The 17,950-nt window shown below is 46.6% G+C and overlaps 1 protein-coding gene across 7 annotated transcripts in view; it reads right to left on the bottom strand.

The window, feature by feature from the left end:
• Positions 1-17,950, bottom strand: part of Tln2 (talin 2) — a 412,083-nt gene that overhangs the window by 50,202 nt on the left and 343,931 nt on the right. For all 7 annotated transcript variants that reach the window (XM_076925417.1, XM_076925418.1, XM_076925416.1 and 4 more), the window contains 4 exons: positions 13,003-13,149; positions 10,385-10,486; positions 7,682-7,801; positions 1,998-2,144 (listed from right to left, as the gene is read on the bottom strand). In XM_076925417.1, the coding sequence (XP_076781532.1) occupies positions 1,998-2,144; positions 7,682-7,801; positions 10,385-10,486; positions 13,003-13,149 (516 nt within the window). The remainder of the gene's footprint in view (positions 1-1,997; positions 2,145-7,681; positions 7,802-10,384; positions 10,487-13,002; positions 13,150-17,950) is intronic.

Below are 17,950 nucleotides of genomic sequence, written 5' to 3' on the forward strand. Positions count from 1 at the left end.
CAGTAACCCTAATTCTGAGCCTTCTCTCCCCTAAGTTGCTTTTTTTTTTTTTCAGGGTATTTTATCACAGCAAGAAATTAAACTAGAACAGCCCCTCATCTGTCTGACCCTTCCTTAAATGCCACTAGGTGTCACCAGGAAAAGAAGAGTTAAGACTGGCACAGAGCTGGTCTGGGGATGAAGCCAACAGCTTCAGGAAAGAACTCTTAGGATGGGTGACAAAGGCCTGGAAGTTATGAGGTGTGTGTGTGTGTGTGTGTGTGTGTGAGAGAGAGAGAGAGAGAGAGAGAGAGAGAGAGAGAGAGAGAGAGAGAGAGAGAGAGAGAGAGACAGAGAGAGAGAGAGAGAGAGAGAGAGAGAGAGAGAGAGAGAGAGAGAGAGAGAGAGAGAGAGAGTTCCCTCACCCACTGTGGAAGGTGTATAAACAATAGGTATTTATTGACTGGGCATCTAGTAGTCACTGGGTCTGACACAAAAGAAGACAAGGGGCTCATGGATGGAGGATACTCTGCTTACAACCCAAGAGATGTAGGAGTGACAAGATACACAGGTACAGTGACCTGCAGCAAGAGATAGCCAAAAGGCTGCTTGCTAGGAACTGGCTACCTCCCCACCTCTGTCTTCCTCCGGGTGTCCAAAGTCAGGCTGCTCTGCTATGAGACACCATGAGACCGAGGCTGACTCCAAATGACCCTGAATGCAGCTTGGGGCTCCTGGGAACTGGGTAAGGCCTTTGAAGGGAGGAAAGGTGCCTTCCTCCAGCTGAGAGATTTAGTTCTTACTGTAGAGCCCAGAAGCTGGCCAGTCCTGTGGGCTGGGGGAGGTAGGCAGATGGCAGCTCAGCCTTGTCCAGGACTGGCTGACAGAGCAGCCTCTGTGTGCAGCTTCCCATTGAGTGCTTCCTCGGCCCAGCCCTCCAGCCTGGTGGCCAAGCTTCTGAACAATACAGAGCTCTATGCATACAGACGAGAAGAGGAACTGCAGAGCGTGGCTGCTCCAGTCTGCGCTACTCGCAGCCGCAACAGCTGCCACGGAAGGACTCCAATATAGAAACAAAGCCAGGGGCTTGCAGACAGGGGCAGAACGAAAGAGCTACCATGAAGGGTGGGTCCAATGGGGGCCCTTGTTAGCCAGGGAAACCAACATCCTGGAAGGAAGGAATTTTTGAGGAAAGCATACAGTGGGCAGTGGCTAGTATCTGCTCAATGTTTAATCACATACCTGGCAGAGTGCCAGACACTTTTACACATCTTGATCCTGAGAGTCACAGATTATAAATCCGTGTGCTCATTTTCTGGATGAAGAAATCAAGGCTTGGAAAGGTGACGTAAATGATAAGCTCTTCAAGTCTTGCTGGCCACACTCCTGACAGTCTTCCCCAACGGCAGCAGCTCTGAGGTTCAGAAGCTCAGGGCAGGTTTCTCCTCTACTATGGTCCATCAGGTTACTATCTAACGGCGTGGAGCCCACGCTGCTTCATGGTATAGGAATGAAGAGGCTACACACCAAGCAGATTTCAGTCTTTTGTTTGTTTGTTTTTGCCTTTGGAGTCAGGGACTCACTATAACCCAGCCTGGCTCACCAGCCTTCCCTATGCTGGGACTTTAGCCTGCCTTGCTCTATCTCCCTCTTTCAAGTTTTTGGTACCAGCTCACAGCACTTAGAAACTCTCCATGGAAGGAAATGAACTGTTACAGGGAAGGCTGTAGCATCAGCCTCCCCCTGGCTGGCTCCTGATGCTGACTTTGGTAGGGCCACCTGCAAGGGGGTCCTTGACTTTCCCAAGGCTGCCTCTGTCTTGCCCTGGATTTCTCAAGTCCTGTGGATCTCAGAAGGCTCTGTGATACTATCCTCACTGAGAAGGACCTAGGCGGTGATGAAGACAGCTGTCTTAGCTGCATAAATCTTGATTTTTGTTCCCACCAGAGCTGGTCATATTAAATGTCAGTGCTCAGCACAATGGTTATATCTATCTTACCCAGAGGGGACCCCCTTACCTTCTCAGTGACAGAGCGGGCACACTCAATCAGCTCCCTCTTGGTGTAGCTGTCTGTGGGGCACACCTGGAGGGCCCCTGCCTTCTGCACCAGGAAGATACAGCCATGGCCAAGGTCCTGCACTCGTGTGCGAATCTGGAATCCAATCTACAGAAAAGAGAGAGTCAGGAGAGAGAGTCAGGAGAGAGAAGGCCTACGAGGTACCCTGCCATTGAAGCCTGCTCTAGGTGGAAAATTTCTCTTGTGCCCTGTGGAAGTCCAGCTAGGAAAATTCCACTTCTATTTGGAACCCCTGTCTCTGGTGAAGTACGGAATTTAGTTGATTTACCTTCCTGTAAAATGACTACAAAAATGCCCACAGCCTCATTAAGCGAGCCTGTGGCTCACTGGGATAGCATAATGCCTTCCTGATGTGTTTATCTTCTCTGAGGGTCTAGCTCATCTGAATCCCAAGCTACCTGATAGGAATAGATTGTCCTCAGATTGAACTCTGTGAGACAGTTATGATATTCATTCAATAAGCATTTAATGATCCTACAGTGTGCCCAGGCCTCTTTGATACATCCCTCTTCATGAGTGCAAAGTACGCCATTAGTATTGAGCATATCTTAGAGTGATCACATTTTATCAAACTGGTACATTTACGAAACAGAACACCCCATTCCTGAGCTGTATTGCATGGTGACGGTAGTCACATCGAGCCCAGGCTTCCTTTCTCCTGAGCCAGGGTTGACTCCCTTTAGACATGGGGAACATTTCTCAAGGCTCAGTAGACATGTATTCTGTTTTTATTTATTTACTTGATTAAAAAAAAAAAATGAGACAGGATATCTCAGAGTTCAGGTTGGCCTCAAACTGACTGTAACTGAGAATGAGTTTGAACTTCTGATCCACTTGCCTCCACCTCTCAGTGCTGGGACTATGTGTGCTTTACCACATCCAATTTTTGTGGGGCTAGGGATGGGACCCAGAGTCTTACACATGCTGGATGAATGCTCTACCAGCAGAGCTACAGCCCCAGCCCAGGCATGCTTTCTATTGAGGATGCTGTGCTGAGGGATTAGAAAGGGTAGTTTGTTTAAGAGAAGCAGAGGAAACTTCACTATAACTAGGCTGTTTCCTTTCAGCTGTACTAAACTCCCCCTCCACCTTCCCAAAGCACGCACTCCTCTGGTTCTATTGTGTCAGCTTTCACTGTGAGTTTGATAAATACAGACACAAATGAACTGCCTTCCGGGCCAGGTAAGCAGCTAGAAGAAAAGCAAAAACTTGAAGCATGAGCCTGCGTTACCGTCAAGAACCAACAAGAGCTAGAAGCCAGGGCTGCTGCTTCTAGCATCTATCAGGAATATTTCCCAGAAGATCTCAGACACTGTAAATAATCCTGGGGAGATTCTGGCCCAGGAGATGCTGTTTCCTGAGTTGACAGTGGGAAGGACTACAAATGTTCACTTTCCTACTATAGAAATGGGGACTGCTTCTAGGAAGCCAAGGGACATTTAGCAGAGAGCTCATACGATGCAGAAAGGTGAGCTTCTACTCTCTGGGTGTCTTCTAGTGTGCGCACTGGGTCCTGCAGAGGCTCTCCATTGCTCAGGCTGTCCTACTGACTCTGTGTGATGCACAACAGGAGAGGCAGCCTTCGGCAACATGCTATCTCTGTACACATGTCTGGAGAGCTGCAACAAGGACATGCCACCAAGCAGGGAAGGTGTTTGCCCATGCAGCAGTGATGCCATTCAAATAGTTATTGCTCAAGATGGAGCCATGCTGTGTGGCCCAGGCTGGCCAGGAACTCTTGATCCCCCCCCACCCCCCTTCAGCTGTCCAAGTACTGAGACTATCACACAAATCTATTTTACAAGATATGTTAATAGCTTATATATTACATCAAGGGGAAGCAAGGGAATGTGACATTAGTTTCAAACTCAACTTGGTCCTTAAATGTTTCCACAAAGTTTAATGCCAATTATTCAAGGGCCAGCATTATCTGAGAGGCAGTAAAGGATGAACACAGATCCCCAGGTGACAGGGACTGCTGGTGATATCTGGGAGGGAGAGGCAATGCAAGCAGCACACAAACCCCTCTGATTCAATTGTTTAAAAGTGGTCTCAATAAAAACAGAATTTTGTTTTTATTTTTGTTTTGAGCTTCAGTTTGATTGTCTCTGAAATGAGAACAAATAATCCTTGTCTCACACACTTTGTTGAGGACAAAGGGATAGTGCCCACCACGCCTTCTGGGCTTGGCACCTATCACACTCATTACTTTCCAGGTTACAGCGAGCTGATGGAACACTTAAATATAAAAGGACTGCAGATTCAACACCGTTTACTGGCAATTTCACTGGAAATTTTTATGGCTGGAGGAGCGTCCTAGAAAGGGAACACACTTTGAAGATTGTGTTTCAACTGATAAGCACTAAGAAATGCCCCATTCCCAAAGCAACATTAAACTTCTCAGCAAGTCTGGCCTGACTTTGCAAGACCCACAGGGTGGATTGGATGTATAACCAGTGTTTATTATAAAGGAATGCCGCTCAAAGACACACAACTTGGGGTTTTTAAATTGGCAACTTTAGAGAAACATTGCTTGAACCTCAAGAAAAACCCTCAGTTCACTTCTAGATCAAAGAAAAATATTGCAGAGAAAGCCATCTGCTTCTGTGCCTTAAAGGAAATTAAAAGAAAGGGGGGGGGGGGAGAGAAGCCCTGGTTTAGATCCAATTACAATGGGAAGGAGGGAGCACCTCCCCACCCCCAATCACTTTCCCTTTACTGGTCAAGTCAAAACAAAAAAATGAAATGACTTTTTGAAGATTTTAAAAGCAACCAGGCCCAGAATTGCTTGCCTGGTTAGACCAGGGTGACACTGGAACTTGTCAGATCCACTTAGCAAACATATCAGTGTGAACAACAGAACCAGGCATCACCTTCTCTCCTCCTGACAGCTAGTTCTGGGGTGGGATTTTAAAAATAAAATGCCAGTGTGTACATCCATCCCACCTGGGAGTACAGGCTGTAGTTCCTGACCAGGTACATAACCAATGCTCTCCCTGGCTCACAAAGTGGTAATGTGATTTTCCCCAGAGACAGACTTACAGTTGCTAAATCTTTTCCCCAGGACTTACATTTTGGAGCTGTAGCTTCTAGGATCCCAACCCCTCCCTCTTTCCCTCCATCTTTTCCTCTCTTCTTTCTTCTCTTCTCCCCATTGCAGCCCCTCCCCTCTCTGTATGTATATGTGCTGTTACGGGTCCCAATATATATGCATATATAGAGGCCACAGGTCAATGTCAGGTGTCTCCTTCTTTACCTAATTCTTTGAGATAGCATCTCTCAAAAGCTCTCATTGAGAGCAATGATTTGGCTAGACTTGCTGACGAGCAAGCCTAAAATATCCTCCTGTCTCTTCCTCCCCAGAACTAAGATTACAGGCATATGTAACCATGAGTAGCTTTTTACATGGGTGCTGGGGATCTGAACTCAGGTCCATCTCCCTGGTCTCTGTGTTCAAAGAGACACTAATCTTAACTTTCAAAGCTGCCAGGAGGGTTTTCACTTTTCTGAAGACTTTCCACAGTGCTACTAACAAAGCCTTGAGTTTTCTGTAGAAATATAAACAGAGAAAGATCCTGTTTCATGTTCGAGGACAGAGGTCCAGCTTTTCCTGTAATTGTCACATTGTGGAAAAGACTAGAATGCGGACTCGGTGGGGCACACCGCAGGACTAAGAAGGAAAGGTTTCCCGCTTGCCCTACATGTAAATATTTTCACATTCTGGGATGTGGGGACCTCTTGGGTATACAAATAACTCCCACAATTTTGATATGTTAAAACAAAACAAAACACCCTATATTGCTTCAGGGACCTCCTAACCTTCTCAGTTTCCCCTACCCCCAAGCATCTGTCTGGCAAATGCACACAGAACTTTCCTCATAGGCCACTGGTAATCTTATAGTCTCCTTGCCATTTCTGGCTTCAGGTCATGCTGCTCTTGTGTCTGGACTATAAAATACACCTCAAGATGCCCTGCTGAAAACAGCAAGCCTTACTGACAGTGCCAGAGGCTAAAACCTAGCACCAGCATGCAAGGCAGAGGGTGGGCAGCTCACGAGACCTTTGCCTACAGGGAAAAAGGCAGGCTAGTGTTCCAAGTCCAGACAGAGGAGGCTAGATCCCACTGCAAAGCTTCCGTGGAGAGGGGTTCAAACCTCCCTGGCAATCAAGGTCTCTGTTTTTAATCCCCATTCAAAGTCAACTACTTCTTCCCTTTGTTCAAATGCTTCCTGACTGAAGCACAAGTTTTCTTCTACTTGTTTATGAGATTTAAAATTACATGTTGATCAACTGAATCATACGTCTAGATAAATTGCCGTCTAGAATTATAGTCTAGTCTTACTAAAGCGGAAGACTATTAAAACAAGAAAGGGGGAGGAAGATGGAGATGAGAAAGAGGGGGGGAAGCTGTGTAGAGGAATCAAGATTCCGTATTTTTCTTGATGATGTAACATAAATATTACAAACGCGATTATTCATGCTGAGGCCAAACTGACTACTCTGGAATCTAAAGACAGGAGGAGCATGGTTAGAAACGAAAGGAACTCCATGCTAAAAATATATATGTACCTCAGTACATATATATGATAAGCCTGCTCACATGCGTTGTTACGACATATGTTACATTAAAGTGATGTGCTTTTGTATCTGTGTTTCTACAGTTGCTTCTAAAAGTCTTTGTTAGACACATCAGGTCCCAACCAGCAGCACACCCTGTGTCTTTCGTCTTAGGGAACTGAGCACACCAGTTACAAACCTGTGGCTTCCATATCTCCTACTGTTTAAGAAAATACTGAACAAAGTTTCCATTCAATAAATAGCTTGCTTCTCACGGAATGCGGTTACCTGGATCTTCCTGTGTTCCTGGAGTCCCTCCATCATTCTGTATCTCAGAGTGGACTTTCTTTCTCTAAGGAACCACATGGTTTTCTGGGCCCTGTCACCCTTTCTAGGTGCTCACACTGACAATGCTTCCTCCAGGCCCTCTGCATCCCCAGCTGTGCTGTGTGGTCCCACTCACAGCTTGCAGAGATGACTGATCTCTGACAGTGTGGAAGCTTGCCATTCTAGGACTCTTATGGGTACAGACTTGCCGAGGCCATGTCTATGGAAAGGGGTAGCATCTATGTAAAGCAGGTGGGTCCTGACCTACAGCCTGGGCTTTGTGTCATGCAAGCAGACTGTTATCAAGAGAGGAGATAGGAAACCCCATATGTGAACCTTCTAATATTTTGGGGAGCCTTTGGAAAACACTGGCATGCCTGATAGGATGTGCTAAGGGTGAGTGGGAAGTAGGAAGGTGCCAGCCCCAAGTTTGGGCATTTGAAGAGGGAGACAGGCAGCTGTAAGGGCCTGGCAGAACTCTGTAAACAAACCCTTCCATCTGACAGCCACTCTCCAGGGCACCCTAGTTCTTGCCTAGCTGGCCTCAGCAAGGGTCCAAGTTCTGGACATAATTTGGGGCTCTCTGAGTGAATCTGGGGCACAGTAATGGGAATGAAACTTGCTCCTGGCTGTTGGGCTGGGGTCTTGTAGAACTAAGCTATAGGGTCCTCCCCTCTCCCATCCCCAGGAATGGGCACCATGTGTTTGCTTCTTAAGATAGGGGCCTTAAGGTGGCAGACCTCCTCTGGTTCGGCGGTGGCTGCTGCCATCTGGCCCTGGAGAGCCAGGTGCCCATAGTCAGTGGTCATTTGTGAAGCCAGGCCTCCCAACTCCTCCGGGTTAGTAACCGACTTAGTCATCTGGAAAAAGAAAACAAGCAAGACACAAATACACACACAAAGAGAAGCATCAGAACCATGTGTTAATACCCTGGGAAGCCAAAGGGTTTCATTCACTTTTAGCCCCCGGGGAAGGTGAAGGCCAGGCTTTGCATCATGGCTGGACACTGGGGAGGGCAATTCAAGCAAAGCCCATGCTGCATTGCACACAACAGGCCGGGGCTGTGGCTGCCCTGCCGCACAGACCAGATGGGCACATGCTCAGCGTGCAAGGTGGTGTAGCGTGGAGCCAGGTCCTCAGGGCCCAATCTCAGGGAGAGTGGATATGGGGTCACCAGAGGAATTCCCACAAGGGACCACTCTAGGGAATGAACCTTCTGAGTGGTATATCCTGATCTAGGCTTCCAGGAGGATCTAGGCAAGAGAGGATCTGAGGATAGGGCTTACCAAGTCAAGAATGAGACCCAGTGGAGAAGCCAACATCAGGGAATAAGGGTCTTGGGTAATTTTGTAACAAAGCACAATGAGGTGCTTCCGGAAACATGGTGGTCCACCACAACCCACACAGTCCATGCATCCAGTCATCCAGTCTGCCCACACCTCAGAATAGCATGCCTCAGTTTAGTATTATCCAGCCTTTACCTCTGTTTCTTTTTTTTTTGTTTTTTTGTTTTTTTGCCATGAACAAAAAAGTCACCTAAAAGACAGTCTTTGTCTCTTTTCCAGTAAGGAATCTTACCCCTGACCTATTTTTCTTTCTTTCCTCCTTTTTTTTTTTTTTTTTTTTTTTGGTTTTTTGAGACAGGGTTTCTCTGTATAGCCCTGGCTGTCCTGGAACTCACTCTGTAGACCAGGCTGGCTGGGAACTCAGAAATCCGCCTGCCTCTGCCTCCCAAGTGCTGGGATTAAAGGCGTGCGCCACCACTGCATGGCCCTATTTCTTTTCTTACTCTTAAAAAAAAATAATTTATTTTTATTTGTAGGTGTGTGTGTGTGTGTGTCTGTCCACATACCACAATGCATGTGTGGTGATCAGAGGACAACTTCCAGTTGGTTGGTTCTTTCTATTGCTAGGGTTCCAGGGCCTGAATGCAGGTCATTAGCCTTGGTTATGAGTATCTTTACCTGCTAAGCCACCTTGCTGGCCCCCTTTTAACACCTTGATTTGAAAGGGCTATTCCTTTTAGTTTTAGACAAGGTTTTGGGTAGGTTAAGCTGTCTTCAACCTCAGTATGTAGCTAAGGGTGACCTTGAACTCCTAATTCCCCTTCTACTTCCTAAGGACTGGAATTACAAGCAAGTGCCACCACGCCCAGCTTAAAGGGCTTTAAGAAAGTTCCTTTAAAGGACTCCCATCCACCGAGGTGGGTTCCAAGGAAGACAAGTGGCATCCCAAAATAATGAGGGTGTGTCATGAGCTGTGCCATTTGCCCCTCATCAAGAGGAACTCAAAGACTCTTCACCTAACAGTCTGACCTGAAGTAGCAGGCTAGCCACCTCAGGATGTCATACACTGGAGGGTGGGCTTGTTGGGAATCACAGGTGCCAAGGGATGAGACAGCCTGGCTCAAAGCCTGGCCCAGAAGACTCTCCAGGAACTTTATGAGGACACTCAAAGATGCCTCTCAAAGATCCCACTGCCAGCCTGCACAGTAAGGGGACTTTGATTTGTCCCCTGTACTCCCCTGGAAGCATGGTCCTGGGATGACCTCCAGCTTGCCAAGACACTCAGAAGTGACTGTGACTGTTCCCCTCCTTCCTCAGGCCACATTTACTTAAACAGTAGGCCCGGTACAAAGTTACCACGCATGAGTAGGTAGGGGAAGCCTTCGTGGTCCAAGCTCAACCTCTAGTGGACACACAACTACATGACAGAGCCAGTGAGAGAGGTGACTTGGCAACTCAAGCTTGGCCACTTCGATAGCCACCTCAGGCTTATGTGGCAATCCTCTCGAATTTGGGGCTCCAAGTGGAGAGGAATGTTTTCTGTGTATCCACTCTCTGAAGATCACATTTGTCATCCTCCATGTAACTCTATAATACCAAGAGAGCACATACTGCTTCCCAGAGACTCATCTGGAACAGCGTTGTTTGCGTTACGTTTCATTGAAAAAAGAAAAAAAAATTACTTCTGCTGTCAGGAACTAGGAAAAAAAAAAAAATAAACCACACTAATTTTGCCTAAAGGACTGATTGGTCAAGTGTTGTCATTTGATTTTGCCAGACAGCTTCGTGCTCTTACTATTTTACTCCCAAATATCTTCTCTTATGCTAGAACGTAAACCTATTAAAACACCTCAGTCTTTTCTGAGATGAATAGGATTCTCTCTTTTTTAATGCCACCTTCTTTCTCATTTCCTGCCTTCTGAAAAGAAACTGGCATCACAGGGAACCGGATCATGGGCTAGTCAATCTCTCTGACACAGATCCTAGACTTGAAGACTCAGATGGTGGTGGGCATAAGGGGAACCCACAGTGGGCGGGGCGTGGAGACTCAGATGGTGGTGGGCATAGGGGGAACCTACAGTGGGCAGGGTGTGGAGACTCATGGCAGTGGGCATAGGGGGAATCCATAGTGGGCGGGGCTGCTCCTTTTCTTCTTACCATTTCCTGAGCTGTGACGGCAATGGCTTTGGAGTATTTAACCACAGTCGTCTGGTAGTCAACAAATGTTCCCTTTGGTTCTGGAGGTGTGCCTTCATCCAGCTGTGGATAAGAGAACAACTCAGGAGTCATAAGAAGCCTGACCAAGTATAGGCTGTACTTGTAAGAAATAAAAACTTAGGAAAAACAGAGAGCCCCTCAGTGGTTTCTTTGGTTCAAATTCAACTCTATCTTCTCCAATCAGAATGCAATGGGGGTACACGTAAGGCATCCGGGGACACAGGCAAGATAGAGTCCCAGTTTTATCTTACAGGAGTAGAAAGTACTTCAGAGGAATAATGATTTAGCTAAGTCTCACCAGATAAGGAGGAGGCTGCCTACAAACAGCGAAGGGAAGGAATCTCAGGAAGAGGGATGTTCAAAGGGATGTCCTCTTTGAACATCATTCAAGCACATGATGATAAGAGTGAGTCTGGTCCTTCCAGGGAAATACAGAGAGTGGTGGAAGATGAGGTGGGAGGAGGCAGAATCTCCATCACCAAGGACTTCTATAACAACACTACAGTCCAATATCTGTGCCCGGGGAAGCCTAGTGATGATCCAAGTCAACAGAAAACATCGGGGCAGCTTAAGGGCAATGTTTTCACTGCCTGCCTCCAAGTGCAACAGCAATTAAGAAAAGGGCAAGATCACTGCCAAAGAGTGGGATTGGACAGTCCCGTGGAAGGTCAAGGGCATACTGGTCCAGGTGAAGTGTGGTCCCCTGGATGTTACATCGGGGAAGGTTAATGTGATGGTTATAATTGATAGTCAACTGGACAGTAGAATCACCTCAGTGAAAGACCATAAGCATGTCTGTGTGAGAGATTCTAGAGTCAGCTAACTGAGGTGGGAATAGCCCAGGAAGGACTGAATGTGGGTCATCCCATGGGCTGGGTGGTTCTAGAATAAATATAAAGGAGAGCGAGCTGGGGGCTAGCATTCACACCTCTTTTTTCCTGACTGCAGATGCAGTGTGACCAGCTGCCTCACACTCCAGCCACTGCGCCTTTCCCACCGTGCTGGACTGCATCCCTCAAACTGTAAGCCAAAATAAACCCTCCCTCCTTTAAGCAATTTAACAATGACCAAAGTGAGCGACCCAGTGGGAGTGCGGGGAGAGCAGTGAGATCCCAGGCTGTATTTTACAGAAAGGAGAGGGAGCCCTCGTGTGTATCCTCCGCTGCCAGCAGCGCCTGCACCATCAGGAGAAACCAGGCTTATTCCTCAAGAGGCAGCTGGACCAGCCAGCAGCTGTGTGGATGCCACTGTCACAGCATAAGGTATCACAGTGAGCGAGGCTGGTGAGCTAGCAAAGACAGATCCAGGGCCCGACTTCCACTCTCTGAGGACTTACAGGACATTTCCTTCTTTACATTAATACTGAGAAAAAGAAAAAGAGGATCATTTGGCTTTTCATTGCTACTAAGAAGCCATGGACTTGAGTATTTAACACCTCCTGTGGACATGTTTGTTTTCAAAGTTCTGGTGTTCTGCTGTTTTGAAAGTCAAACCAACCCTCCTGAGCCTTACCCAATGGTCTCGAGGAGGAGGAGAAACATAGTCACTGTCTACTAAACCATCCGGATCTGAAGCATGAACAGCACATAGTGGGCACCGATAGAGACTTTGAGAAGTAGAACCTCCGGTCTCCGAAGGGAGACACAGTCTAACCCAGCTGGCTACTTCTCTAGTGTGAGGAAGACGGGAGAGGGTTGTGGAGCCATTACTCCAGTGACTTCCAGGGGATCATTGCTTTATGGAGAAAGAGACAGCTAATGCCTAGACCAGCAATTTAAGACCGAGTATTATTCTAAAATACTATGCTGATACGTACATAATGCAACCATAGGTGTTCCCCAACACAGAAGCTGTAGCGCTACTGTCTGTGATACTAGCACTAAGCTGACAATTAGATGCCGATGAACAAAGACATCATTAAAGACAAAAATCCATGGAGGAGAGTAGAAACCATGGAGTTGAGACTCTCTTCCGTCTGAAGCATTGTCAATTGGTTGCTGAGCCAGAAAGTGGCCTATGAGAGCTCACCAAGACCTTCCATACACACTATTTAGTGATTTATGCATTTAAGTGACTATCAAGATGTAAGAGTTTTGAAGGTCCCGTTAGAGATTCCTAGGGTCCACTCAATCGAGACTATGATAGAGCAAGACAGGAGCCAGGATCCTGCAGTTTAGAAAGTTCCTCAACTCCAAAGTAGCCACTCCAAGGGCCAGTGCTTGGAAATCATTTCCTGACTCCTCCTGGCATCTCCTCCCTACCATAGCCTATAGAGAGGACGTGAGGTGAAAGTATTTCCACTTACAAACAAGGAAGCCAGTGATACTTTTCACAATGTCTATTCCTAACCACAAATGGAAAGAACTGTGCAGTGGCTTATAAATCTGATGAACTGATAGCAAATTTAAAAAATGATATGTTGGATATATGGACTGGCCATCTGCTGGCTTGCTGGTCTTGGCCTTGACTGAGAGTTTCCCAGAGAAGACCATGAAGGAATGGTATGTGAGAGAGATAGAGGTGGGATTAGAAAGGTTTAGGAGCTAACGCAAGCCTACCTTGCTCATGGCCTCTGCGATGGCGTCCACCATGCCTCCCACCAGCCCCACCTCACTGGCAGCTTCATTCAGTGTCACCATAATGTCATCTACAGCTTCCTTCATCAGCTGCGCAGCCTCTGTGATGGCGTCGTGGGTGTGCTGCGCCTGAGAAGGAAATGAACAATGTCTTAAATAGCACAAGATGCTGCTCACCCTTAAGAATCACTTGATGTGCTAAGAAGAACCTTAAGAAAAATCAGAAGACAAGGCTGGGCCTGGTGTTGCATGTCTAGGGTCCCAGCATGCAGGAGGCCCTAGTGTTTAAGGCTAGTTTAAGCAGTATGGTGAGACTTGAGAACAAACAAACAGTCCCCAGGAAAAACCACACCCTGGAAAACAGCCACACAATGCATTCGAAATGTTTTCTTTCCCTGACTCGATACATTTACTTGCAGAATCAAAAGCAACCCGTTTTTGTTTTGTTTTGTTTTTTCAATAATAAGAGAAAAGAAAAATGTAACACCAAACTGTCAAGACTAGCTTTATATGATGCTATGTTCAGGATGGTAGAGAATGCCACAGGTTCATAAACACACAGATTGACACATTCATTTAACAATGCCCAGCACACCAGCATTCTCCTTCTATAAATAAGTTGGATTATGGAGATGTTGGTGCATAAAAGAGAGATAAATTGGCAGAGAGCCTTCAGAACTAGGCTGTAAGTTATATCGTTGGAACATTGGCAGATGAGATGAGGACAGTCGCCAAGGGCTGAAGCCCTGCAGGTAATACCCAAGTACCCACATGTTCCTCAGACAGCATCCTGGACACTTGCCAAAGTTAAGGGTGGGATTAGGGGCTCGCAATGAAAGAGCCAACAGATAGGAAACAATGCCAGTGCAGCTATCTCACAAGGCAGGAAGATGTTCGAGAAAGACTTACTCTATGGGTGCAGAAAACCTAGAAACCTAGGTTCTAGTTTTTGCTCCACCACTGACGAGCCACACGGCAGAACCCAGCTAGCTCCTTTTCAGTGAGCCGGGGAAGACTGTAAGAAGTCTACATTCTAAATGCCTGATAAACCAGGAAGCTGCAGATACCTTACGCATAAGAAGGGCAGGCTAGCGGGAACTCTACCCTTACTCTGTGCCATGTAACAGAATGCCAGTGACTTAAATGTCAGAACATCACTGTCCTCAAGCACTGGATCCATACAGCAGCTGTGGTTATCCTGGCCCTACTCAGTGGAGAAAGCCTCCACAAAGGTCCATAATACTGTGTTTTTACCTCAATGGATATGAAGGAAGGGAAGCCAGTGGAATTTAGAAGACGGGCTATATCTGAACTATAAGGCTGTGAGAAGCAAGAATTCCTCAAATATGGAAGTTGACAAGATGTCAAACATGCTGCTCGCAGCTATCCTCTTGATGCCTGTTGAGGTACCAACCTGGTGCCACCTTAGGCTCAAAAACATCTTATAGTAAAGACAAACTAGGATCACTTTTGTCTGTGATTAAATCTGTTTCTCAAGGATTGGGCTATGCCCCACCTGTAACCTTAACTACAAATGGTTCTGTACTGCCTGTTCCAGGCATGGCAATCATGTCTGTGTTTCAAGAAGTTGTTTATAACCATCTTGCAACCCTACCTTTGTTTCAAAAGGTTATCTGACCATCAATGACTATCTGGCTATGAATACCTGTTGTCATAACTACCTGGTTATGAATACCTGCTGTTATGGCTACCTTATTATGACCATCTTGCAACATGTCTTTGTTTCAGTAAGGACTACCTAGCTGTGCTGTTCTGCTCCTGTAACTCTGCTTGTTTTGCCTGGCTTGTCTTCCTCATGTCCAATGCTGACCTCTTGAACCTCACCTTAGGGAGAGGCAGCCCATGTACATGAACAAAAAACTTGCTTTAATTAACTGATTGCATTAATTATTTTGGCCATGATAATTTGGGTTGGTGGTCTTTCTCCTCTCATCTTTGGGATTCATGCTGTGTAGACACAGAATTCTGCCTTCAGGACCGAAGTGAGTAAGCTCACGATCTAAGCTCATCATAGCTGACTTGACAGCACAGAGTAAGGCAGAATGTGCAAACTGCTCTATTCTGCTACAAGCCTTAAAGGTGGCATTCCTGCGCAGAATTCTCTAGAGAAAGCTTCTAAAACCACAGACTCCTATTACACAAGCTCAAACAGAAGGGGTGCTTTTTAAATGTGTTGTAGCTACGATGAGATCACTACGGACACAATTCTACAGGGCCACTCTGAAGTTAAACACATGTTTTAGGAGAGAGGTGAATCACTGCCAGTCAGACACTTGCTTTCACCTTCAAGGGTCTTAGGAGTGCAAACTCTTAACAGGAGTGGGGCAAGTCTGAAGAGAGATGTTTGTGCTCCTGGCTGACAGATCACTGAAACAAATGGATCCTCAAGAAAGGAACCTCCCCAGGGACTTCATGCTGGGAGAAGGAAAAGGCTGAGTCTTGCTGCCAGTCACAGAGGGAAGCTGTCTCCTAGAACAAGATTTTACACAGTTTTGACAACTAACTAGTCAGACCACTTTGCAGGAGATACCGAGCCCAGACAGTGATAACTGGGACCACACTATGAGCTGGATGGTTTGCTATATATACTTCTTGCCCTCTATGTAAACCTAAACTTTAAAAATGGACTTGGGGATTCCGGGACCCCTTTATTTATTCTTCTTCCCGATGTGGCTGCAATGAATGAACTATCCTGTGCCGTTCATATTCCTCGTGTCTTTAATTGGCCCACTGAGGGCTGGTGGGCAAACAGAGCTTATTGGCATACAAACTTGGGGGCAGGCACCAAGGATGCCATAGAAGGGAACAGATACAGGGACTGATCTTAACAACTCTGGAAACAAGAACATAATTCAGGGAAGGCATCAGTAAATTACAGAATGAACCCCTCAGTAAACATCTTTGCTCTTGGATAGCCTAGAAATAAACTATCTGACTGTCTGACTGGAGATAAGCTGTTGGATCTTCTAGGCTTGTTCTCTTTTATGCTCTCTCTCTCTCTCTCTCTCTCTCTCTCTCTCTCTCTCTCTCTCTCTTCCCCCCCCGTGTGTGTACATGTTCACATGTGTGTGAATGCATGTGTAGGTACATGTGTACATGTGTGTGGAGAGAGAGGTTTACCTTAGGTTCTCCTCTCAGTCACTTTCCACCTCGTTTGCTGAGGAAGGGTTTCTCACTGAACCTGGCTGGAGCTGACTAACTGACTAGCCTGGCAGGCCAGTAAGCCTAAGGTCTCCGGTGCTACATTCGTCTGTGTGTATTGTGGTCATGGTTTTGTATGTGGGTGTTGGGCATCTGACCCGAGGTCTTTATTCTTGGGTGGCAAGCACTTTATTGACTGAGCCATCTCCTCAGCCAGTGCTCTTCATATCTGAGCTTCACAGATTTCTAGAGTGTAAGCTCGGAGGTCACCTCTTCTGTAACATGCCTTCCTTGACATGCCTTTTCTTCTCCTCTGACGCTCAGGGGCAGGCTTCATCTTCATTGAGCAGCCTGGCCCTAGTCCACACACTGTGGGCTGGCTCAGGACAACAGCTTTAGACATCCAAAGACATAGCAGGATCTCAGTGAAAACACGCTTTAACAACCAGCAGCCCTCTGGGAAGCAAAGTGAGCAGGGCAATAATGAGGTCATTATTTTAGGGTCTGGAGAGACTTCCTTATTACTGCTCCTCACGCACGGGAAAACCACATCTGGTCTTTTTTGGACACATGTCTGAAGACAGCTTCCGAGGAACCTTTTCCTCCCAGATGGGACTTCCACCACAAAGCCCTGGACAGCAGGCAGACATCGGAGCAGCTCGGAAAGCGGGAGAAGACAGGAGTGGGTCTCAGACTTTAGGGGTTGGGGCAGGCAACTGATAATTAGAGCTCTCTGGAGGCGATGAGGATGTGGCTTGGCTGGAATGTTGCATAAAGCAAACTTGGAGGGAATTCTATAGAAGAGAAGGGGGGAGAGATGATGCCTCAGGGGCTCAAAGGGCTGCGAGAGGGGCCACAAGCATGTGCCTCTGTACTGTCTTGATTTATTACGTACCTGACAGATAGAAGGGTATCAGCCCACACTAGCCTCAAATTCCCTATGTAGCTGGAGACCTTGGACTCCCGAGAGCTGGGATTATAGGTGTATGTCACCTCTCCCAGCTCATACAGGGCTGGAATAGAATCCAGGGCTTGGTGGATGCTAGGCTGATGCTCTACCAACTGAGCTACATCCCACACTCCTGTTTCTGCACACTACTCTCATTTATATTTAACCTCTATGATTAGCAGAAAAGAAAAAGAAATGGATCAGCTTGCTAGCAAGAGGTGGCCTGGGGATTTGACTACTTTTGATTGATTTAACCAAATCAGAACTACTGTTAACTATTTAAGAACATTTCATTGCATTTTATTACCTATGTATTTAAGATGAAACTTAACGTTTATTTATTAAGCACATGCGTGTTGTACATGTGTGCACATCTGTGGGACCCTGTGTGTCACAGCACATGTGTGGAGGTCAGCAGATAACTGAGGGAACTGGGTTTCTCTTTGGCCATGTGGGTCCTTGGAATCGAACTCAGATCAATAAGCTTGGTGGTAATTAAGCAGCAGCTGAGCCCATCAGGCCACCTCGGTTGACGACGCAGTGACTTTGTTTCTTCTACAAATGAGATGGCAACAACAAATCAACAGCAAACAGAGCTTACCAAACATTCCCCCAACTGATAACATCCGAGTTGATTGATTATGCGGCCTCTTAGCCAAGGGTCTAAAGAAGCAAACTATACAGTAAAGCCTGTCATCTCAGCCCTTAGGAGGTTGCAGAAGGAGGGTCATAAATCTGAGGCCCTCCCTGGGCTACACAGCTACTTTCAGGTCAGTATAGGCTACATATATTCCCTGTTTCTAAAAGGGGAGGGGAGGG

Source organism: Arvicanthis niloticus, chromosome 26 (genome assembly GCF_011762505.2).
Source record: "Arvicanthis niloticus isolate mArvNil1 chromosome 26, mArvNil1.pat.X, whole genome shotgun sequence".
Lineage (NCBI taxonomy): Eukaryota > Metazoa > Chordata > Mammalia > Rodentia > Muridae > Arvicanthis > Arvicanthis niloticus.